At 43.7% G+C, this 24229-nt stretch overlaps 1 protein-coding gene across 5 annotated transcripts in view; it reads left to right on the top strand.

Annotated features, from left to right (window-relative positions):
* Positions 1–24229, top strand: part of PPP2R5A (protein phosphatase 2 regulatory subunit B'alpha) — a 356054-nt gene that overhangs the window by 307371 nt on the left and 24454 nt on the right. For all 5 annotated transcript variants that reach the window (XM_029593246.1, XM_029593245.1, XM_029593244.1 and 2 more), the window contains one exon: positions 8502–8552. In XM_029593246.1, the coding sequence (XP_029449106.1) occupies positions 8502–8552 (51 nt within the window). The remainder of the gene's footprint in view (positions 1–8501; positions 8553–24229) is intronic.

The following is a 24229-nucleotide window of genomic DNA, read 5'->3' as shown; positions in this document are numbered from 1 at the left end:
TCGAAAACGCATTGAAACTCTCAGCCACTTACGTCACCATAAGAAACATGCTAAACCACATGAAACTATGTCTTAACATGGACAAAACTGAGTGCATACTGCTTGAAAGAAAAAACTCCGGAATCAACACGAACCACAACATACAAATTGACAACACACACATCAAACTAAAAGACAATGTGAAAGATCTAGGAATATGGTTAGACCCCAGAGCTTAACTACAAAAAACACATCTCAATGAAAATCAAAGAAGGCTTCCACAAACTATAAATCCTCAAACACCTAAAACCACTACTGTATCTCCCTGAATTTAGAACCATTCTACAATCACTCATATTCTCTAGCTTCGACTACTGTAACTCACTCCTGATAGGCCTACCCAAAGCTACCATACGACCACTCCAATTGCTACAGAACGCATCAGCCAGAATCCTCACCAGTCACAAAAGAAATGACCACATCACTCCGGTGCTATAGAAAAGAGAATCGAATATAAAACTCTAACCATTATACACAATACAGTAAAAGCATATGCCTAAATAACATTATTCAGAAACACATCTCTCAACGCTATACGAGAGCAACTAACAAAACACAACTAGACATACCATCAGTATCAAACGCCAAACTTACCACTGTAAGAAACAGAGCCTTTTCAATAGCAGGACCCCACCTCTGGAATTCACTACCTGAATACCTACGATTACAAAACAATACTAAAATATTCAAAAAAGAACTCAAGACATGGCTCTTCAGACAAGCCTTCAAAGACTGGATCGGCTAATCACTCATACCACTAAAGACTCCGCATACTATCACCGATAGTTAAATACAACCACTGACTGTTGTTCTCTTTACATCTGTCGATAAATCCATTTGGTTGCTTTAGAAACTGTTAGCTATAACATTTTTACACTAGTTGTTATAACCATTCCACATTGGTTCTTTTATCAGCTATGTTGTTTTACCAGTTATGGTGTCATACCAGTTATGCTGTTATTCCAGTTATCTTCTCACTTGTAATTCATTGTTCTACATGTAAACCGGAGTGAAGGCCTCTAGCTAAACTTCGGTATATAAAAGCATATAAATAAATAAAAATAAATAAAATAATGCAATATAGGTACTGCTTGCGTTTCTCCCATCTACCATCTTTTCTGCATTGTTCAGTGCTTCAGCTAGATCCATCACACTTGCCGAAGCTTCACTTAAAAGTTCAATCGCTCCTGCAGCAACAGGTGATTGAGCCCCTGCTGATGTCTCACCATGCCCAGGGTTTTTACTCAAGGTAATCCTTAGTCCCAAGAAATCAGGAGGGAATGCAGCCTATTCTGGCTCAGATATCTGAACAAGCACATATGTCAAGAGAAATTCAAAATTAATTCCCTCAGCATGATTCTACCATACATTCAGAAGGCCAAATGGAAGTGTGCTTTGGACCTCAAGAATGCATACTTGCACATAGCGATCCACTGTTCCTATTGTGCGATCTTCTCTTCAAGGTGGATTCTGCCCACTGCCAGTACAAAAAGGGATTCAAAGTTTCCCTTATCTGGATGACTAGCTGATCATGGCAAGATCATGGGAAGGTGTGCTACTGTATCTACATAAAACAATATCTTTTACAAAGCTTAGGTTTTCTAATCAACTTTGAAAAGTCAAATCTGATGCCTACGCAAAGGCTAAATTTCATAGGGACATGGATAGACTCCCTGCAGGAGAAAGTGTTTTTCCCCTTGGATGGAACAATTGTCACACGCATCCTAATCAGCAACTTCCTCTCCTCGCAGCAAAAAATGGCAGGAGCTCTTCTAGTAGTGCTAGGTCACGTGGCAGCAGCTTTTCATGTCATCCAGCTAACCTGAATGCATATCCACTATTTTCAATGGAGCCTGCGCTCCCAATTGGATCGGCTCATGCAAACACTATCCAATATAGTCCAAACTTCCCTTCAAATAATTCAGGAACTCAGGTGGTGATTACAACCTCATGACTTCCAAGAGAGGGCTTCCCTTTGCCTACTTCCATACCGAATAACACTGACAAAGGACGCTTCAACAAAGGGATGGGACACTCACCTGAGACCCTTTGAATCCAAGGCATTAATCTCCTATGAAAAATCAATATCAAATCAAAATTAATATCAAATCTGATTGTATTCATGCACTTTCTTCAAAACGAGCATTCTCATCCAGACCAACAGTCAAGTCGCCATGTTTTATACCAGAAAACAAGGGGGAACGGGATCATGGCACCTCTATCAGGAAGCCAGAATCTGGGATTGGGCAGACAAAAATCTATCCATTCTACAGGACTCTTATCTCCCAGGAATCAACAACTTAGTGGATCGCCTCAGCCGAATACTCCATCCAAATGAGCAGTCTCCGCAACAATCTGCCATAGACAAGATCTTCAGATTATGGGGTCAGGCAATAGTAGATGTGTTCACCTCATGAAAAAACAAGCACAGTCAGTTCTGCTCAGACCTTTCAAGTGATTTCAGACTGGTTCAGGATGCTTTCCTCCTCGACTAGGCAACAAACATCATGTACACTTTTCCACCAATACCACTTATCAGAAGGGCAAATGGATATGTACACAAAGTTCTTCAAGATCATGTGCAACTGATCCTCATAGCTCCAGCATGGCCCAGACATGCAAGGTATGCATACCTCGCACAACTTTTCAGCTAGCCCTCCCATTCCTGTGGACCCTGCTCACTCAGGAGGACAGGACCCTTTATCATCTCAATCTCCCAGCTGTCAACCTAATGGCCTGGATTTTGAGCACATAGTACTTTCTGATTTCCAATTACCAACAGAGATTGCTGATATATTGATCTCAGCTAGAAAACAGTCAACTAGAAGGCATTCCTCCTTCAAGTGGAACAGGTATTCCAAGTGGTATCTTGAGTAATGCACTTGACCCCTTCTCATGCGAACCTCAACATCTGTTATGGTATCTTCTTCATCTTTCAAATTCAGGACTTGCCACTTCTTGGGTGCGAGTGCACCTTGGCACCATAGTGGCTTACCATAATATGTTGGACAGCAAACCCATCTCCTAATATATTGTTTCTTGAAAGAACAGTCTCAATTCAAACTGCCCGTTCAAAAATCCCCTATGCCATGGAATTTAAACGTGGTTCTTTCTCAACTAATGAAACTGCCATTTAAGTCTTTGGCATCAGCTTCTCTAAAATTTTTAATGTGGAAAGTACTGTAATTTTTCTGGTTGCAGTCACTATTAGAAAAGTCATCGAGGAGGAGTGAAAGGGAAAGGAGAGGCTGAAAAGAACTGTTTGGCATACCGGGGGTAAGGTTTGCTTTTCCTGGCCCCGACGGAGTTGCCGGCCTCGCCCTCCCGTGTGACGTCAGGACCGGCGTGTCCTTAAGTATAGGACCCGTAGCGGCGCATCACGTCCGCCAGCGCGTAAGGGGCGCGCGCGGCTTAGCTCCGACTTTGCTCCAGATTTGCTTCAGATTTATACTTCCTTGAACTCCTCCAGGAAGGATCGAAGGTGTTTAGAGGAGGTCCTGGAGGTAAGCCCTCAATTTTTTTTTAACTTTATCATGCCTCATACTAAAAGGAAGGGACGCCTGAGGCAAGAATCCACTGCCTCTACCCCAGGCACTCCCACCCAAAGGAGAATTGAGGGTTTTTTTTACTCCGGCCGCAGCTTCAATACCTGGAGAGAAGTCTGCTGAGGGATTAGGGAAGGAACAAACCTAACCCTCCTAGACACCCAAACATCGCTTAGCCCAGGTGCTCCTGCTATTCCTCCACCTCCAAACCAAGGGACTCACTCGGACTTCATCCAGGAAAACTGGTCAGTTGACCAGGGGGCCCTGGAGGCAGAGGGAGGACTGAGTGATAATACCTTGGATTCTTTGCATGCTATTGATGCTGCAAATAACAACGTTGTGAGGGGGGAAGAGCCGGCAGGTGAAATGCAAATGATTTCGGAGGCCTGCCGTGCTGGGGGGTTGAAAACTGGGGTTACATTACCTAAACTAGATAAACCCAATGTTATAACTTTGGACTCTATTTGGCTAGCAATAACAACTTTAGAGAAATCTATCTCTCTATTGGCTAATTCAATGAATAGTACCTATAACATGATACAAGTTATAGAGCCGAGGGTTAATAATCATGAAATACAAATTAAAGAGGTTACTAACAGGATATCATCAATACAGGAAGTACAGAATACTTTGATCCAATCCGATTCTATGCTAAGGAGGAGGTTAGAAAACATAGAAAATAAAATGCGGTATCTGAATTTAAGAATTCTTAACTTTCCAAGCATTAAATTGATTTCCCCTAAGGAACAATTTAAAAAGTATTTAAAAGACATATTATTGATAAACACGGAAGTTATGCCTGAGTTATCAAGAATCTATTTTGTTCCTGTATTAAAAGATGGAAATGATTCAAGACAAGGAGCTTTAAATATAAACTTGGAAACAGATTTAACAGCATACTTGGAGGCCCCTACGGAAGAGCAGTTAGAACAAAGGGGAACACTGTTAGTATCTTTTGTTCACCCGGCCGGAAGAGATTTAGTTTTAAGATTGTTCATGAAAAACCGTTCTAAATTGTATTACGGCCAAAAACTCTGAATTTATCCAGATATTATGAAAGACACACAGAATCGCAGAAAAATCTTTGTAGGGTTAGCCCAGGAGGCTAGACAATTAGGAGCCTTAGTTAACATCAGGTATCCTTGCAAGTGCTTAATACAGCATAAAGGGAAGAGATATATCTTCTACGAACCAGCACAGATGAGAAATTATGTTGATAAATTAAAACAAGAAACCAGCTCAACCTGATACCCATAGCAGGAGGTTAAGTAATAGCTGCTATCTATCCTCCTATTCTTTATAGATTATTAAGATTATGTTGTTCCTTTATTCTTATCCAGAGATCCTCCGTTTCTTTCTTTATAACGAAAGTGGGAAAAAATAGTTTACTGATTTAACTGTTTGTTAATATTATTTTATGTGTTTTGAAATGTGGTAAACTTGACACTTTGTAAAAATGTTGAAAAATGATAAAGAATTAAAAAAAAAAAAAAAGTCATCGAACTCCAGGCACTCATGCTCTATCCTCCATGTCTGCAATTCTTTCACAACACAGGTTGTTCTCCGAACTCACCCAAAGTTTTTTCCAAAGGTGGTCTTGACTTTTCACATCAATCAGTCCAACATTCTGCCTACATTCTTTCCAAGGCCCCACATGAATGAAAAAAACCCTCTATACTTTCGACTACAAATAGGCTTTAGCATGCTATAAGAAATGAATTTGGCCTCGTCATCAAACCAGCTTTTTGTATCCTACAACCTGAACTATTTGGGCATAACGGTAACCAAGTATACCTTGTCTAATTGGTTGGCTGAGTACATTCATCACGCTATACCTTACCAGGATTACAGATCACAGAGCTATAGCCTCCTCTGATGTGCATCTTCACAAAGTGCCCATTGAAGATACCTGCAAAGCTGCAACTTGGTCTTCGGTTCATACCTTCACTTCTTATTACTGTCTTGATAACATCTCAAAAGCTGACAATAAATTTGGATAAGTAGTTTTGTGTAAACTGTTCTCGCTGTAGTCCACTTTCCACAGTGGAGACTGGGTTGCTTACTAAGTAAACACTCCGCTGTACTCCTCAGCTTGGGACTCTCTACATGTAATGCCTAATTCAGCCTGTTTATCAATGGAAAAAGCAAGTTTGATTACCTTAAATGGTGGTTTTTATAGAAAGCAGGATGAATTAGCTATGGAATATCCTTCCGCCTCCCTGTAGAGTAGACTGCATAGCTAGGTTAGCTCTGGTACAGATTGAGGAGGCTCACGAAGCAACGCCTGCACGGGGACTCCCGCATTTTCTCAGCAGATCTCAAAGCTCTACTATCTTGGCAAGACAAGTCCATTCAGTGCCGCTGGATGATGACACCCACATTTAATGGCTAATTCAATCTGCTATTTATGGAAAACACAGTTTATGATGAGCAAATTTGCTTTACAAAAATTTTAAAGATAAACCACAGAAGAGAAACAAAAATAAGAACTAAGCAAAACAAAAGTCAATGAAGAGATTCAAAAACATGGTTGAAAGACAAGAGAGAAAGTCATATCAAATAAAATGTCAAGCAGAAAAAAAAGAGAAATACAGTGAAAGCTGAATTTATCAATGCCATCTTTTATTATATATTACGATTTACTAACTTTTTTTTAAAGAGATTCATCCAAGGTGTTTTGTACAGCAAATTAAATTAAAACAATATAGTAACAATACAGTATTCATAATGATGATACAGTGAAACAATCAGATAATGCTCACAGTATCAGTACACTAGACCAATAAAATAACAATAGTATAAAATTCAGTGTCAGCATAATATACATTAAAAACTTTGGCATATAAATAGAACAGAGTATAATGAGTAATTTGCAAATGGACAAGAGTATTTTCAGTTGATCTCAATCAGGATGCAAGCAGTTTGCATCACCCATTAAAGGCCTGACACGAGCCTACTTCCTGAATTAGGCATAACTCTTCTGGGAGTGAATTCCAGAGGATGGGGCTACTTCTGAGCTCACTGGTGGGTGTTGGATCACTTGATTTCTTTAATTGGGGATGCTTCATAGAAGGAACTTGGAGACCTTGTAGAAGCATAGAGGGAGAAACCTGTTCAAGTAATTTTACCCATTTCCGCCAAAGGTCTTCAAGATGAGTTTTGAATTTGGCCTTGTAGAGCACTGGTAACCAACAGATAACATCACTTGATGAAAACCCATCCACCAACGATAAACTAAGATAGAGGATAAATCTGCCAGTGATAGTACTGATTCCTTAAGAAACTATTCATTTCTGAGGATCCCAAAAATATATTCCACATTGTAAGAACTGTTTAACATTTAGATATTTGTGAGAAAATGTGACTCCCAACTTGCATAAGGAGAGGTAAAGCAGCTGTTTTTTCATAACCTTGCTGAAACCTTTAAGTGAGTCAAAGTAAGACACTTCTTTGATGTCTCATGTCTTACCCAAGTGAAGAGACAATATCTTTGTTATGCATTCAGAAGAATATCATCTTTGAGCCCTTCTCATTCAGGGTTTGTGAAGGATCTGTCTGCATGTTTGTGGCAATCTCGCAGGTGTGACAGATATGTAAAGCTGCCAACATGGCAGTCGGTACATACATTTCTGTACTGATAGGTGGGCATCATTAAATGTATTTGATAAATAAGTTCCACAAGCCATGATTGTTAACCCACTGAGGTAGGACACTGTTGTGCTAAGTCTCCTACTTAGTACAGACTGGTGTGGATGTAAAGGAAGAGTAATTTCTTTTACTTTCTAATTCCTTTTCTATTAGTCTTCAACCAGTCTGGACCAACCCACCCTAGTAAAGCTCAAGAGGATTTAAATGTGTGTAAGATTTGATTTTATCAGATTCTAATTGTTGCAAGTGTTTTCTCTCTATTCTCTTGTATTTCAGCATTAGACATGAAAGCAAGTTGGATCCTAAGTGGAAGAGGGCATAATGGTAGCTCTCATCTAAAACATAGATTGGTTTTTAGAGCCAGCAGGTGGCACTGTACCCTACATAGCCCAGACTGGTTGGAGACCAACAAACAGACTGATGCAGTATGGACATGATAAAATTTGCATCCAAACTGGGCACACGTTTTTTTAACGCACACATAATCACCTCTCCTGGGTACCCGATGAAATAAGAAAATGAGCTGCCACGCTAAAAAGAATGCGCTAGGGATAAATTTGTGTCCCTAGCGTGTCCATGGCATCAGACGCCCAGGAGACGTCTGTTTGTGGGTTTGGAAAACAGACACTCAATTTACAAGCATCCGTTTTATCTCACGGCAGTAATTTACTTGCCTAATATGCACACACAATATGCATGGCCCGGAATGTGTATATTGTGCACCCTGAAATCTTTTTTTTATTTTTTTTTTACGTCAAGACTTTTTTTTGCATGCTGCTGCTTTCTGTGGTTTTTCCTACTTAGTACTACGATGCTACTAAGTAGGAGGAACCACAGAAAAGCAGTTTTTTTGTGTTTAAGTTGAGCCCTTGACACATGGGAAGACTTTACACATGCTCCAGGGCAGGCATAAAATTTTACAGGTTAAAAAGTGTGCCTTGGGCACATGGGAATTTTTTGCATAGTGGGGTAATAGCTAATAAAGCCTCATCTACATGGAATTTACATGTGATGAGTGCTATTAGCTCCACGCATTTTGGACACACTGATCCCCTTATTGCATCGGGGGTTATGAATGAGCGTCCAAAAGCTCATTAACCTGTGCACTGGGCTGGGCGCATTTTATTGCATCAGCCTCAAAGTGAATCAATAGATATAATGTAAATATAGATATATAGTACAAGTAAATAATTTGAAAGAAGTACCAATGCATTTGTTCTTCCTGAAAATTTTGTATTTCTGAAAATAGTGTTATATTTTATGATTTAGGTTATCAGAGGTTTGCTCAGATTTTGGCCAAAAACATGCAGTCAGAAAGAGGTAAGTCTTTTTTTTATTATGTATAAGATTTAATAAATCCAACAGTCTAGTATCTGTAATCATTATTGTATGTATTACTCTTGTATATGTCTTATCTGTTAAATTCATAGTGCAAATTTTTTTGCTAGCTGTGGAAAAAATAATTTCTTTCAACAGAAAGTACGTGCTTTCATGTTAGTTTTTTGCATTTGTCTTGCCTTCTGCTGGGGATTGAAAAATAGGGGGTTTATAGGTGAAGCCAATAGTTTTGTGTAATACCATCAGTACAGCAGTAGTTTTTCATAGCATAACATACTACCAAACCATACAATGCTTCTTTTACCAAGAGAGTGATGGATGCCAGGAGTAGCCTTTCAGCAGAGGTGATGGTAATCAAAACCATGGCAGAATTCAAGCATAATTAGAGACAATGTGGCAGTAGGAAAAGGGGAGATGAGAGGTAGTGAAAAGAAATGGGAGTTGGAGGGGAATGTAGATCTTGGTTTAAATATGGAAACCAATATATCTGACTAGCAGAGAGTGGCATTAAGGCTACATCAAACTCTCAGGGATAGGTGACAAGTTTGACTAGCCAAAGCAGCAGTATGGTTTTGGAACACTCACAGGTATAATTGCTAGGGGGCAAAGATGATAAACTGGTGGCAGGAAAGCTTGGCTATACTTTCCTGTTTACTGTGAAAAGGATAAGAAGCAACAACCTGCAGATGTTCAAGCTTGTATGGCTAACATCTAGGAAATTTCCTTTAGCACAAAAGGCAGTGATAAGGGTATAGAAGAGTGAAGACCAAAACTGGAGCAGTGTAGGCAGAGGTAACTGGGCAGGTCGGCTGGAGAAAATAGTCCTTCTCCTAGGTAGTCTTCACAGATGGGTGACATCATCAGATGGAGCCCGGCACGGAAAACTTTTGTCAAAGTTTCTAGAGCTTTGACTGGCACACTGAGCATGCCCATCATGCCACTATCCACGTGTCCACGCAGGGTCCCCCTTAAGTCTCTTGTTTTCTGAGGTATTAGTTGCCTTGCAGTTTTGGAGCTCTGCTCTACAAGTCTTTTTCTTCTTGAAATAAAAGATCTTTTTCCCATCTTAATGTCTGGTCCCCTTTCTCCGGACAGTGTCCCTTTTATGGCACTGTAGGTTTATTTTCTACCTTCTCTGCGGTTGATTCCTGGAGTGTCACTCCTCAGTAGCCATCGACCGCTCGCTGACTATTTTTCATGGCGTTGTCTGGTTTTCATCAGTGCCCGCGGACCATGTCCATCACTGATACTCATGAGGTTTGTATCCTCTGCCTGTGGGCATTGCACAATTTCAGAGGGTGTCAGCTGTGCAATCAGATGACCCCCAATGGCCATCGTGCTCAGCTCAATTAAAATGGAGAAGCTTTTTGGCCCCAAAAAGTCTACTGCATGCCGGTGTCAGTCATCGACACCCAGGGGTCAAGTACGCTGTCCCTCTCTACACCCCGGCAGGATCGTCCAGGGAGCAAGGAGCCGGTGATAGGCTCTCCCCAATGTTGATGCTCTCAAAGACACTGGGATCCTCAGCCTCCTCAGCGCTGGGGAAAGACCAGGCCGAGCATCGTGGGAAATCCCGTAAATACAGACACTAGTCGGCGCATGGCTCCAGTTCCCACGCGGCACCGGTGGTTGCTGTGCTGCCACTGAAGCGACCATGTGGAGAGAAGGCCCAGGCATTCCCCACCAACATTGGTGCTGGACACTGAGCCTCCTCGGCACTCTGAGGAGGCTCTGGTGATGCCTCGTCCCCCTCCATCATTCTTGTCCTCACCGGATGTCCAGGAGGAATTGGACCACAGGGTACAGAGCGAGGTGCTCCAAGCCCTGTGGGGCTTCAAACCAGCACTGGCCCCCCCCCCTTACCGGTGCTGGAGCCTGCGCCGTCTCTCTTTGTGCCCCTGCTTGAGCGTTTGGATGGAGCGATTCTCATCATTGGGTCCTCCGAGGAGGAAGATATGCAGCAGCCTCCAGCACCATCAGGTCAATTGGTCTAAAGGCCACAGTTCCCAGAACCCGTGCCTGTGATTTTGGGATCCTCACGACCATCAGCGCCTTTGCCACCTTCAAGGCCACCAGTACTGCCGGTGCCCTCAGTGCCCAGGCTGAGGAGCATGGACAGGGTTCACTCGCGCAGGCTCCCCGGGGACCTTAGCGAGGAGGAGGGTCCATATGACACTTCAGATTAAGAACATAAGAACTTGCCATGCTGGGTCAGACCAAGGGTCCATCAAGCCCAGCATCCTGTTTCCAACAGAGGCCAAAACCAGGCCACAAGAACCTGGCAATTACCCAAACACTAAGAAGAACCCATGCTACTGATGCAGTTAATAGCAGTGGCTATTGCCTAAGTATAATTGATTAATAGCCATTAATGGACTTCTCCAAGAACTTATCCAAACCTTTTTTGAACCCAGCTACACTAACTGCACTAATCACATCCTCTGGCAACAAATTCCAGAGCTTTATTGTGCGTTGAGTGAGAGAGAATTTTCTCCGATTAGTCTTAAATGTGCTACTTGCTAACTTCATGGAATGCTCCCTACTCCTTCTATTATTCGAAAGTGTAAATAACCGAGTCACATCTACTCGTTCAAGACCTCTCATGATCTTAAAGACCTCTATCATATCCCCCCTCAGCCGTCTCTTCTCCAAGCTGAACAGCCCTAACCTCTTCAGCCTTTCCTCATAGGGGAGCTGTTCCATCCCCTTTATCATTTTGGTTGCCCTTCTCTGTACCTTCTCCATCGCAACTATATCTTTTTTGAGATGCGGCAACCAGAATTGTACACAGTATTCAAGGTGCGGTCTCACCATGGAGCGATACAGAGGCATTATGACATTTTCCTTTTTATTAACCATTCCCTTCCTAATAATTCCTAACATTCTATTTGCTTTTTTGACTGCTGCAGCACCCTGAGCCGACTATTTTAAAGTATTATCCACTATGATGCCTAGATCTTTTTCCTGGGTGGTAGCTTCTAATATGGAACCTAACATCGTGTAACTACAGCAAGGGTTATTTTTCCCTATATGCAACACCTTGCACTTGTCCGCATTAAATTTCATCTGCCATTTGGATGCCCAGTCTTCCAGTCTTGCAAGGTCCTCCTGTAATGTATCACAGTCTGCTTGTGATTTAACTACTCTGAATAATTTTGTATCATCTGCAAATTTGATAACCTTACTCGTCGTATTCCTTTCCAGATCATTTATATATATATTGAAAAGCACCGATCCAAGTACAGATCCCTGAGGCACTCCACTGTTTACCCTTTTCCACTGAGAAAATTGACCATTTAATCCTACTTTCTGTTTCCTGTCTTTTAACCAGTTTGTAATCCATGAAAGGACATCGCCTCCTATCCCATGGCTTTTTAGTTTTCGTAGAAGCCTCTCATGAGGGACTTTGTCAAACGCTTTCTGAAAATCCAAATACACTACATCTACCGGTTCACCTTTATCCACATGTTTATTAACCCCTTCAAAAAAATGAAGCAGATTTGTTAGGCAAGACTTCCCTTGGGTAAATCCATTTTGACTGTGGCCCAATAAATCATGTCTTTCTATATGCTCTACGATTTTGATCTTGAGAATAGTTTCCACTATTTTTCCCAGCACTGAAGTCAGGCTCACTAGTCTATAGTTACCTGGATCGACCCTGGAGCTTTTTAAATATTGGGGTTACATTGGCCGGGATTCCTCTTCCAAAGACTCTGGTGATCTCCTCTCGGAGCCTTCGCCACTGGATGAAAAACGTAGGTCTTCCCCGGAAGATCTCTCCTTTGTGGCCTTCGTCAGGGCCATGGCTTAAAGCCATTCCCTTCCAACTCCTCATGGAGGAGGATGCTCAACATAAGATGTTGGAAGTTCTCCAGTTTGTCAATGCCCCAAAGGAAATAATAGCCATTCATATCCACAATATCTTTAAGGAGCTTCTCCTTAGGATATGGGAACATCTGGTGTCAGTTCCTCCAGTAAATAGGAAGGCAAATGCCATCTATTTGGTGCAACAGGCTTTGTGTTTTGAGACACGCCATTTCCCTGAACAATTTGTGGTTGTGGAGTCAGCTCTCAAAAAGGCCAAGCGTTCCCGCACCCATGCCTCCGCCCCTCCAGGCCAAGATCACAGGGAGCTGGATGCCCTCAGTAGAAAGGTGTTCCAGGGCACTATGCTTATAAACCAGTATTGCCTCCTACCAATTATACATGACCCAATACAACCAGAACCTGTGGAAACAGGTCCAGGAACTCACATAACATCTGCCACAGCAGCAGCAGTAGGCGTTCTGTGCGGTTATACAACAGGGTCTGGAGGCAGGAAAACACAAGGTGAGCTCCACCTATGATGATTTTGAGTCAGCAACCAGAGTAGCTGCTGTGGGCATCGATGCCCATAGGATGGCCTAGCTCCATGCCTCGAACCTTCGACCAGAGGTTCAGGAGAAGCTGGCTGACCTGCCCTGTACAGGAGAGAATCTCTTTGGGGACAAGGTTAGGAATGCGGTAGCCCAATTGAAGTATCACCATGAGACCCTTCGGCAGTTGTCAGCTAGCGCTTCCGATCCACCGCCCTCTGTCAGGAAGTCCTTTCAATCAAGTTCGAGGAAATCCTTTTATCGGCAGTGGAATTATTACCCTCCTGCCTCCCAGGCTCGTACACCCCTTGCTGGTTCCAGGGGTTGCTCTCGTCAGCAGCGTACCCCCAGACCCCAGCCAGCCCCCCAGTAGATCCTTTCTACGGTCTTTTGACTGGAGGCGAGGGAGCGTGAGTCAGCACGCCTTACCCCCAGCGCACAATCCCTGGTAGGGGGCAGACTTGTTTGCTTCACCCACTATTGGCCGCTCATCACGTCAGACCCCTGTGGGTTCTCGATATCATCTGTCAGGGGTATTAGCTAAATTACAGAGAAGTCCCGGCGAAATTTCCTCCATGTCCATCGTGGGGTTTGCCCGCTCCGCAGGAAATACTTTTAACAGAGCTCTCCGTCCTTCTCACAGCAGGAGCTGTAGAACTCATTCCCCGAGGCTGGGGGTTCTATTTGAGGTATTTCTTGATACCAAAGAGAACTGGGAGCCTATGTCCCATTCTCGATCTCGGGGCCTTGAACAAATTCCTTGAAAGGGAAAAGTTCAAAATGGTCTCTCTGGGCACTCTGATCCTGCTCAAGAGAGGAGACTGGCTCTGCTCCCTTGATCTCAAGGATGCCTATGCCCATATTGCGATCTTCCTGAACCACAGGAAGTATCTTCGCTTTGTGGTTTTTCAGGCCACTACCAGTACCGGGTACTGTCGTTTGGCTTGGCCTCAGCCCCTTAAGTCTTTACCAAGTGCCTGGCAGCAGAGGCAGCGCTCCTCAGGCATCAGGAGGTACATGTGTTCCCCTATCTGGACGACTGGTTGGCCAAAAGCGCCTCCCAGGAGGGAGCTCTGGATGCTTTCACTGACCATGCAGGTGCTGCAATCTCTGGGGTTTGTAATCAAACTACCCAAAATCCCACCTCTACCTGTCCCACCATCTGGACTTCGTAAGGGCCAGACTGGACACGACTCAAGCAAAGGAATTTTTGCCTCGCGACCAGGCCCTTGCCCTATCCTCGCTGGAGGCCTTAGTCTGCAACAGTCAACAAGTTCTTGTTCATTTGCTTCTTCGCCTGCTGGGGCACATGGTGGCCCCTGTCCCAAGTCACCTCTTTGGCCTGTTTTTGCATGCACAATGGACATTGCGGTCAGAATGGCAACAGGCAGCCCAGGACCTCGAGGCCCATATCTCCATCACGCCACTTCTGAGGGTCTCCCTGTCCTGGTGGGAGAATCTCTCCAACCTGTAGCAGGGGATACCAGTTCAAGCTGCCCTGCCTCAGGTAATACTTACCACTGCCTCCCCCCACAATTGGGGGGGCCCATGTGGACAACCTTCACATGCGCAGGGTCAGTGGACAGCTCAGGAGCTCTGTGTTAGATAAACGTCCTGGAGCTTCGAGCAATTCATTATGCTCTATGGGTGTTTTGAGGCCGTTTGTCCCACAAGGCAGTCCTGATTCGGACAGACAATCAGGTAGCAATGTGGTACATCAACAAACAAGGAGGCACAGGGTAGTTCATCCTCTGTCAAGAGGCAGTGCAGATCTGGTCTTGGACTCTGTTGCAGGACATGTCTCTGCGAGCAACATATCTGGCTGGGACACTGATCGTGCTGATGGACTGCCTGAGCCATTCCTTCCAGCCACACGACTGGTCACTGAATCCAGCAGTGGCAGCCCGGATTTTGCAACTGTGGGGAACTCCGAGTGTGGATCTCTTTGCAAGCTGAGCAACTATTCAGGACAGACGGACATCCAGCCTCCTCCACCTTTACCCTTCATTGGGACACAGGTCTCCTGAATGCTTAACCTCCTCTTCTGCTAAGCATTAGGACTCTCTTGGGACCAAGATTCTTGTGGCCCCATATTGGCCCAGACAAGTCTGGTTCCTTCTCCTTTGAGACCTGTCGATCAGAGATCCCATCAGTCTGGGGATTGTGCCCGATCTGATAACGGAGGATCATGGCGCACTGCGCCATCCAAACCTCTGGGCATTAGTCTTTTCGACCTGGATGTTGAGCACCTAGTCCTTCAGCCCTTAGACCTATCTGACGATGTGTCTAAAGTGCTGGTAGCTTCCAGGAAGCCTTCCAACAGGAAGTCTTACCTGTTGAAGTGGAGGAGGTTTTCCTTCTGTTGTGCAGAGCATGGCTTGGATCCATTCTCATGCCCCATTCCGAGATTCCTGGACTACTTGCGGCACCTCTCCAAGGCCGGGCTTAAAACCACCTCGGTCAGGGTCCATTTGAGCGCAGTCAGTGCTTACCATCGAGGAGTCGCTGGCACGCCCATATCTGTTCAGCCTATAGTGAGTTGCTTTATGTGGGGCTTGCGTCAATTGAAGCCCCCCTTCTGGCCTCCCGTTGTGTCCTGGGACCCCAACATTGTGTTGGCACAGCTCATGAGCCCTCCTTTTGAGCCTATGCACCTCTGCGATCTGAAGTTCCTCATCTGGAAGGTCCTGTTCCTGGTGGCGATCATTTCAGCTCGTAGGGTTAGTAAACTTCAGGCCTTGGTTACATACTCACCCTATACGAAGTTCTTTCATGATCGTGTGGTCCTTTATACACATCCCAAGTTTCCTACCCAAGGTAGTGACTGATTTTCACATCAGTCAGCCCATTGTTTTGCCCACCTTTTTTCCGAAACCCTGTTCACACCAGGGGGAACGAGCTCTACACACAAGTTAGATTGCAAGAGAGCGTTGACTTTCTATCTAGAACACACAGGCTACAAGCAAGCAACTCAGCTCTTCATCTCTTATGACACGAATAGATTGGGATTTGTGGTAGGAAAACAGACTCTTTCCAATTGGCTAGCAGACTCCATCTCTCTCTACTATGCGCAATCGAGCCTTCATCTGGGAGGCCGAGTCAAGGCTCACTCTGTAAGGGCTATGTCAGTGTCGGTGGCCCACTTACATGCAGTTCCTGTCGCCGAAATCTGCAGTTAAGACATGGAGTTCTCTGCATATGTTCGCAGCCCACTACTGTTTAGACACAGACGGTTGGTGAGACAGTAGCTTTGGCCACTCTGTCCTTCACAACCTCTTCCAGGCTTAAACCCAACCCTCCCTACCTAAGGCCCTTTGGTTGAGATCAGGCTGTCTCCCTATCTAACTGATAGCACCGCAGTTATTGTTGTGCCCATTGGCACCCGGTTCAGTGCCGGTTGGTTATGATTGTTGTCGGAAGAAGCCTGTAGCTTGGTATTCACCCATCTGTGAGGACTACCATCCTGCTTGTCCTAGGAGAAAGCACAGTTGCTTACCTGTAACAGGTGGTCTCCTAGGACAGCAGGTTGTTAGTCCTCAGGAAACCCGCCCGCCACCCTGTGGAGTTGGGTTCTCATGCGTTTTATTTTTTTGTTCGTGAATTCTGTTATAAGACTGAAGGGAGACCCCATGTGGATATGCGAATAGTGGCATGCTGGGCATGCTCAGTGTGCTAATCAAAGTTCTAGAAACTTTGACAAAAGTTTTCCGTGCCGGGCTCCATCTGATAATGTCACCCATCTGTGAGGACTAACATCCTGCTGTCCTAGGAGAACACCTGTTACAGGTAAGCAAATGCGCTTTATTTGCCAAATCCCACTAATTTGCTATGATACCAGTTATTTTTGGCATGAAATTTTGAACAATTTATGTCACTAAGCTCAGTGTCTTTAGTTTCAGAATTATGAAAGCAAATTGGTTGTGCTGTTAGAATTCTAGGGATATATATATAGAGAGAGAGACAAAAGACCAGGTAATATGTAATTATATAAGGTGCTAAATAAACAGGTGTTCTCATACAGGAATACCTTACCTATTTGTTTTCTGATTTATTACAAGTAATTTTTGGATAATAGACTGGCTACTTACTTTTTGTACTTTCCAATGTTGTCATTATATTTGTCAAGGTAAAGCATATCTCGTGTTTAAATGGTTTTTGTGTTCATTATTGTTGTAATATACTTAGGTCTGCTTGAAAGTAATTGTGCCATAGTGGCCAAGCATTGACAACAAATGTATTAGCACTCACATCACAGGAGTGCACAGTCTGCAATTGATTTATGTTTAACTTATCAATACTTATTTCTATAAGAGTCACATGATTGTTTTTGTGCCACATTTGTTAACATTAAGGTGTTCATTTATTTAAATTTTATTTTTCTGTGAATAATTAATAAAGATTTCTGTTTTAATTAACACCATATCAACAATACTAGTTCTCTTTTGTCCATTCCTTAGAAATGTTTTTCTGCTTATAGATATATAGATATAGATAGATGTATAGATGTGTGTGTGTATAGAGAATTAATTTATAAAGGAGCATAAACTTTTGGCACATTACTTCCATGTTGCAAATCCAAATGTAGTTATAAGGAAGTCCAGTTGAACTTTCAGGACAGAAAAGGCAAGACACAAAATCATTCTGACATCCTTCTAACACTTATACCTATTTTTAAACATTTAAAATTGTATATGACCCTCACTTAGAACTTGATTCACAAAGCTGCAGTATCATTTTAACATGGAAACCTTACATTATTTACTAAATATCCTATTTTGTTCAATGAGTTATTCACTAATAATGCAAGTTTTCTGTTTTAAAATGTTACTGCAGCTTTGTGAATCAGCCTTTTAGCCTTGCTTATTTAAGTTTTAATTCTCTAGTATAATGACCATAGATGCAATAAAAAATTCCTATTTTCCTGAGGCCTTTAATTGTTGTTGCCTGCTTCTTTACCAACTGATAAAAATGGATAATCTGTTAATGATTTGAACAGTGTAGATTATCTCAGTTTTTCATTTCCAACTTGTAGGCACTAGAGGGTCCTCTCTATTAATCCCACACTTTCTTAATTCCGTTACTGTTCTTGTCTTCATCCCTCTTCCGACGTGGCATTCCAAGCAGCCACCATCCTTTCTGTGAAAAAATATTTCTTAACAATATGAACCAACAGTAGAATTAAATATCAACCTCCAGATCTATTGTGCAAACAGGACCTCTTATCAATAATATTTTAATATTAGGGATACCTTCATACTACAAACTCTTTGTACCAAATGAGAAAAGTTTTTATTACCATTGGTCCCACTAAAGCAATTTTTCAATATTCTTCTCGCAATTAAAAAAGGAAAAGAACAAAACTTATATTTTCCATTTGTGTCCTTTCCCACTTTCAACAACACAAATGGAAAAGCTAAGTTTTGTTCTTTTTTTTTAGTAATTGCAAGAAAACTATTAAGAAAAATTGGAAAATTGCTTTAGTGAAACCAATGATTATAAAATCTTCTCACTTGGTAAAGAGTTTAGGATGAAGGTATCCCTATTAAAATATTATTGTTGATAGAGGTCCTGTTTGCACAATAGATTTGGAGGTTGATAAAAAATATTTCCTGACATTGTTTCTGACACTATTCCCAAGGTGTTTCATATCATGACACCTAATTCCATAGCTTCCTTTCCATTGGCAAAGGTTTGATTCTTGTGGATTATTATTACCTTATAGGTATTTTAAAAGTCTGTGTCATATCCCTCTGTCTTTCCTGTCTTCTAGAATATACATATTGTATTTAGGTCCTCAATTGTCATATTTCTTTCAGTGCAAACTCTGCATTATTTTGGTTGCCTTTCTTAGGATAGAAGCTGTCAAGAAAGAGGCAACCAAAATGGTGTAGGGTTTGCACCAAACGTTGTAAGAGATGTGCCTTGAAGACTTAAATATATATATCCTAGAGCAGGGGTAGGCAAACTACAGCCTGTGGGCCAAACCCGGCCCAATGATGGATTTTTTTCCAGCCCTTTTCCTCCTCAATTTTCCCTATTATCTCCAGCCTGCCGGCACCTTGCAATGATGTCATCAACGATGTCCTGACATCGCAGACCATTATTGATTACTTTGACCTGGATGTCAGCAGCTGAAGATGAGTTTGGCAGCATGGCCCCACCAATTAAAAGAGAAGCAGCAAGGCAGAAAGAGGAGGAGCATCACCCAGTTGGAATCAGCTGTGTTCTGTCAGCTGAAACGGAGAACTCTATGCAGCTGCTATCCACCGGCAGTGAAGAAGAGGAAAGACCCGAGGTGCTGCTGGTGGATCTCATCCTACCAGCAGCAAAGAGGAGGAGAGGCCTGAGAGGCTGCCAGTGGTCCTCAATCCCATTGGTGGTGAAAACGAAGAGAGGCCCACCAGTGGACCTCATTCCAACAATGGTGAAGATAGAGAAGCCCTGAGAAGCCTTATCCAACCGGCGGCAAAGACGAGGAGAGACCTGTCTATTCAGTTCGCCCGTCAGTGCCCTCCTGTGTCGCCGAGCGAACTGATCCCGTCTTTTGTCTCTGCAGGCCTCACAGTATCAAAAGCTCACAAGGGCAACATTTTCTCTGTGCTGATCTTGCGATACATGAGATCAGCATGCAGAAATTGCTGCACTCGCAAATTTTGTTATACCAAGGGACCTACAGAGAGGAGGTGCAGCAACAGGCAGCATTCTGGAGGTAGGATGGATTGGCACACGGCAGTGAAGGAGTAAGAGAGGCTCCGAGTGTGTGTGTGTGTGAGAGAGAGAATTAATGGGTGCCTGTCTGGGGGTCTCTGTATGTATGTGAGAATGAATAGGTGCCTGCAGGGGTTCTGTGTGTGTATATGTGAGAGAGGATGAATGGGAGCCTGACTGGAGGTCTCGGGTATGTGTGTGTGAGAGAGAGAATGAATAGGTGTCTGCATGGGGGTCTTGTGTGTGTGTGAAAAAGGGATGTATAGGAGCCTGACTGGAGATATGTGTGTGTGTGAGTGACTGGGTGCCTGCCTGGGGATCTGTGTGTGTGAGAATGAATGGGTGCCTGCTTGGAGGTCTGTTTGTGTGTGGGAGAATGAATGGGTACCTGCCTTGGAGGTCTGTGTGTGTGTGTGAGAATGAATGGGTGCCTGCCTGGGGGTCTCCTTGTGTGTGTGTGAGAATTAATGGGAACTTGCTTGGGGGGGCTCTGTGTGTGGATGAGAGAGAGAGAGCACATGTGTGTGCAACAACTCCCCCGCCTGCCCGCTAATGTTAATCTGTAACAATCTTGAGGCATCTGGAAATCAAAATTTCCCAGGTACGGAGCATGAGGAATTTTTTGAAATCCATACTAATTTTAATTATTGCATTCCAAGTCAAATTGGGCAACCATATTTCCGACATCTTCCCGATCATCGCTGGTGGCCCCCAGGGATCAGCACTATCCGTAATTCTCTTCAACATCTACATGCTTCCACTATGCAAATTACTATCTGATCTAGGAATCACTTTCTGTCTATATGCTGATGACATTCAGTTCTACATACCATACACCACGTCCTTTGAAAATACAGTAAGGATGCTGGCATCATACACGAAGGCTATTCAACATGAACTATCAAATCTCAAACTATCTCTAAACACAAAAAAACCTGAAATCATTCTGTTAAAAAGAAATCCTCCAATAACATCTCTACAGACACTTGATCTGGGTAACTTAAATATTACACCCTCAGACCAAGTGTGGGACCTAGGAGTACAGATTGACGAGAACCTAACTATGGAAAAACCCGTAAACAAATTAATCAAATCAGGCTATGCTAAACTGTGATTACTACATAGACTGAAACCATTGCTGACTCATGTAAACTTCTGTCGGTACTATAAACCCTCATTTTTTCAAACATAGACTACTGCAACTCTCTTCTACTTGGAGCACCTAAAGGTCTTATAAAAAAAATAACTACAACTACTACAAAATGCTGCAGCAAGACTCCTAACAGGATCCAGGAAATTCAATCACATCTCACAATCACTGGTAGCTGCACTAGCTACCAATACAGGCCTGAATCCATTGCAAATTCTTAAAATTAATACATTCCTTCCTCCGTTCTGACAACACCGGCCTGGTAGGGGTGGCGCTACAACCATACAAGCCACAGAGATCACTAAGATTTCATAATAAAGGATTACTAGCTGTGCCATCATTACAGAATACACATCTCACAAAAATAAGAGACCGTATTTCTCCATTGCAGGCCCTACACTTTGGAGCTCTCTACCTGAGACTTTACGCCTGACCATTGAAACAAAGAAATTCAGACGACCTCAAAACGTGTTTTTTTTTTCCCAGGACAAGCAGGATGCTAGTCCTCACATATGGGTGACGTCACTGACAGAGCCCTATTGCGGGAAAACTTTCTGTCAAAGTTTCTAGAAACTTTTGACTGGCCCTGTGAGGCCACTGATCATGCCCAGCATGCCATGATATTCTCTGCCACAGGGGTCTCTCTTCAGTCTTCGTTTTTCCGCGCTGCTGTAGGCATCGTGGAGTAGGAGCCGTTGCGAGTCTCTCACAACAATTTCTGACTAAAAAGTCATTTTTCAATAATATTTTCTCCCATCGGGATCTCTTGGGGTTTCCACCGGCTGGTGAGTACCTCTGTCTCGTTTTTACTCTTCGAGTAAAACAGAATTTTTTCTCTCACGAATTCCCTCATTTTGTCATCGACAGCCGTCGATCCAAAATGGCTGCAGACTTCAAAAAATGTCCTATATGTAACCGGACAATATCCATCACCGACCCACACCTCTAATGTGTGATGTGTCTAGATCAGAATCACGACGTCAACACCTGCCCAAAACGTGCGGAGATGACGGTGAAGGGACGGAAGGCTCGTCAAGAGAAAATGGAACATTTGTTCCATTTCCAGCTTCAGCCATCTCCCTCGACATCATCGAAATCGTCTCTGGTCGGAGTTCCCAAATGTATCTTGATTAAAAAACATCGTCTGGAAGGATCAGGGGATCATCCGTCTCCAGCGTCGTCAACGGCATCGATGAAGTCAATCGGCGAACACAAAACAAAGCATCGTCATCGACACTGACATCCATCGACGTCGGAATCATCTCTTCCCCTGGAGGAATCGAGTGCAAAGCGGCCACGGAACCAGGAAACGCCGGTTCCTTCAAGCCTGGGCCTGTTCAAAAGGATACGTCGATTCCTGAACGTCCACAGGGCTCTGTGGAGGATCTGCCAGTACAGCCTCCACCACCGCGTACAACTGCTCTGACTTCATCAGTTGTAACGCCGGAATTGTCTGATCTTATCAGGCAAGCGGTCATCCAGGCTCTTACGGAACAGCAAGTAGCTCCCGCTGATGCCGGTGCCTTCAGCATCGAATGCCGGTGGTCAAACCGATGCCGGTGCCAGGATCGAAGTCTGTTCCTGCACCGAGGATGATTACTACATCGATTTATGCGCAGATACCGAAGGGTTCATCGATGCCGACCTTGATGCCAACCCCATTGACGTCTTCGACACCATTACTTGCACTTCCATCGATACCAACATCGATGCCAACCTCCTTGCCATAGATGCAGCTGTCGTTTGGGGATCCAGAACAACATGATTTGGCATTTTTCCAAAGTCTCTTGAAAAGATCTCAAGAAGTTATCGATGCCCTTCCACCAAAACCATCAGAGGACACTTCTCCAAGAATACCCTCTGATGATCTGCAACCAGGACCTTTGGGCCTTCATCAACAATCAAGATCTTCCCCACTCTCTCCATATAGGGATGATACAAATGACACTTGGGATGATCAACATACTGATACGTCCTCTGAAGAATTCATGTCGGAGCCTTCACCCCCAGATCAAAGAAAAACGTCTCCACCAGAGGATTTGTCTTTTACCACCTTCATTCAAGAGATGGCAGACACCATACCCTTTACCCTGGTTGCTGAAGAAGATACCAGGCAGCAGACATTGGAGGTACTTCGATTTGTCGACCCTCCAAAGCAGGTATTGGCTATACCAATACACGAGGTTCTTCTGGATCTTCAACATCAAATCTGGGAGCACCCATGCTCTGTCTCTGCTGTTAACAAGCGAGTAGATACCACATATCTGGTGCAGGCCACTCCTGGATATCAAAAGTTGCAGCTTCCACACCAATCGGTAGTAGTAGAATCTGCTCAAAGTCAAAACGAATTCGTCCACACTCTTCAATCCCCCCAGGTAAAGATCAGCGATATCTAGACTCCCTGGGAAGGAAGGTATATCAAGGGGCTATCCTGAATACCAGAATTTCCTCTTATCAACTCTACATGACACAATATCAGAGGAATCTGTGGAAACAGATGCAGCAGTTCATCACATCTTTACCACAGCAATCCCAGGAAGCAGCACAGGCAATTATACATAAAGGCCTTGGAGGCTGGGAAGCATGAAGTAAGGGCAGCTTACGATAGCTTCGAGACAGCTTCCAGAACAGCGGCTGCTGGCATTGGGCATGGCTTAAGGCCTCTGACCTTAGGCCTGAGGTCCAAGACAAACTTGTTGATTTGCCATGTGTTGGGACAACCTATTTGGTTCCAAGGTCCAAGATGCTGTGGCACAACTAAAGGAACATTCTGAGACCTTACGCCAACTTTCACAAGTTCCACAGGAACCCTCTGCACAGCCATCTCGTCATCCTGCCAGACGCGAACCCAGACGCCCATACTACCGACAACGACGTTACTACCCTCCAGCATCAAGGGGCAGATCCACTAGGCCGCAACAATGTTCCCAGGCCAGACAACCAAGGACTGCTCGCCTTCAGCCTCCGCCACAGACAGGACCTGCTGCTGGCTTTTGAAACGCAGACCAGGGAACAAATCCATCTCCTCAACCCTCGAGCACATCTACCAGTAGGAGGCCAAATATCCTATTTTTACAACCACTGGATAAAAATAACAACTGACCAATGGGTACTTTCCATAGTAGCTCGAGGTTACAAACTCAGTTTCCTCTCAATTCCACCAGAATCACCACCAAGGTCATATCTGTAGAATGAATCTCACATAATTCCTCTACAAGCAGAATTATCCACCCTCCTGAGAGCCAGAGCTATACAACTGGTGCCCCGGACTCAGCAGGGCAAAGGATTCTACTCACGTTATTTTCTCATTCCAAAGAAAACCAGAGGCCTACGTCCCATCCTAGATCTCAGAAATCTCAACAAATTTCTGAAGAAAGAAAAGTTCAGGATGGTTTCTCTAGGCACCATGCTTCCACTTCTTGAAACAGGAGATTGGCTTTGTTCTA

Source organism: Rhinatrema bivittatum, chromosome 3 (genome assembly GCF_901001135.1).
Source record: "Rhinatrema bivittatum chromosome 3, aRhiBiv1.1, whole genome shotgun sequence".
In the NCBI taxonomy this organism is placed as follows: Eukaryota; Metazoa; Chordata; class Amphibia; order Gymnophiona; family Rhinatrematidae; genus Rhinatrema; species Rhinatrema bivittatum.
Note: the sequence above shows the minus strand (reverse complement) of the source record. Positions and strands in the feature narration are given on the sequence as shown.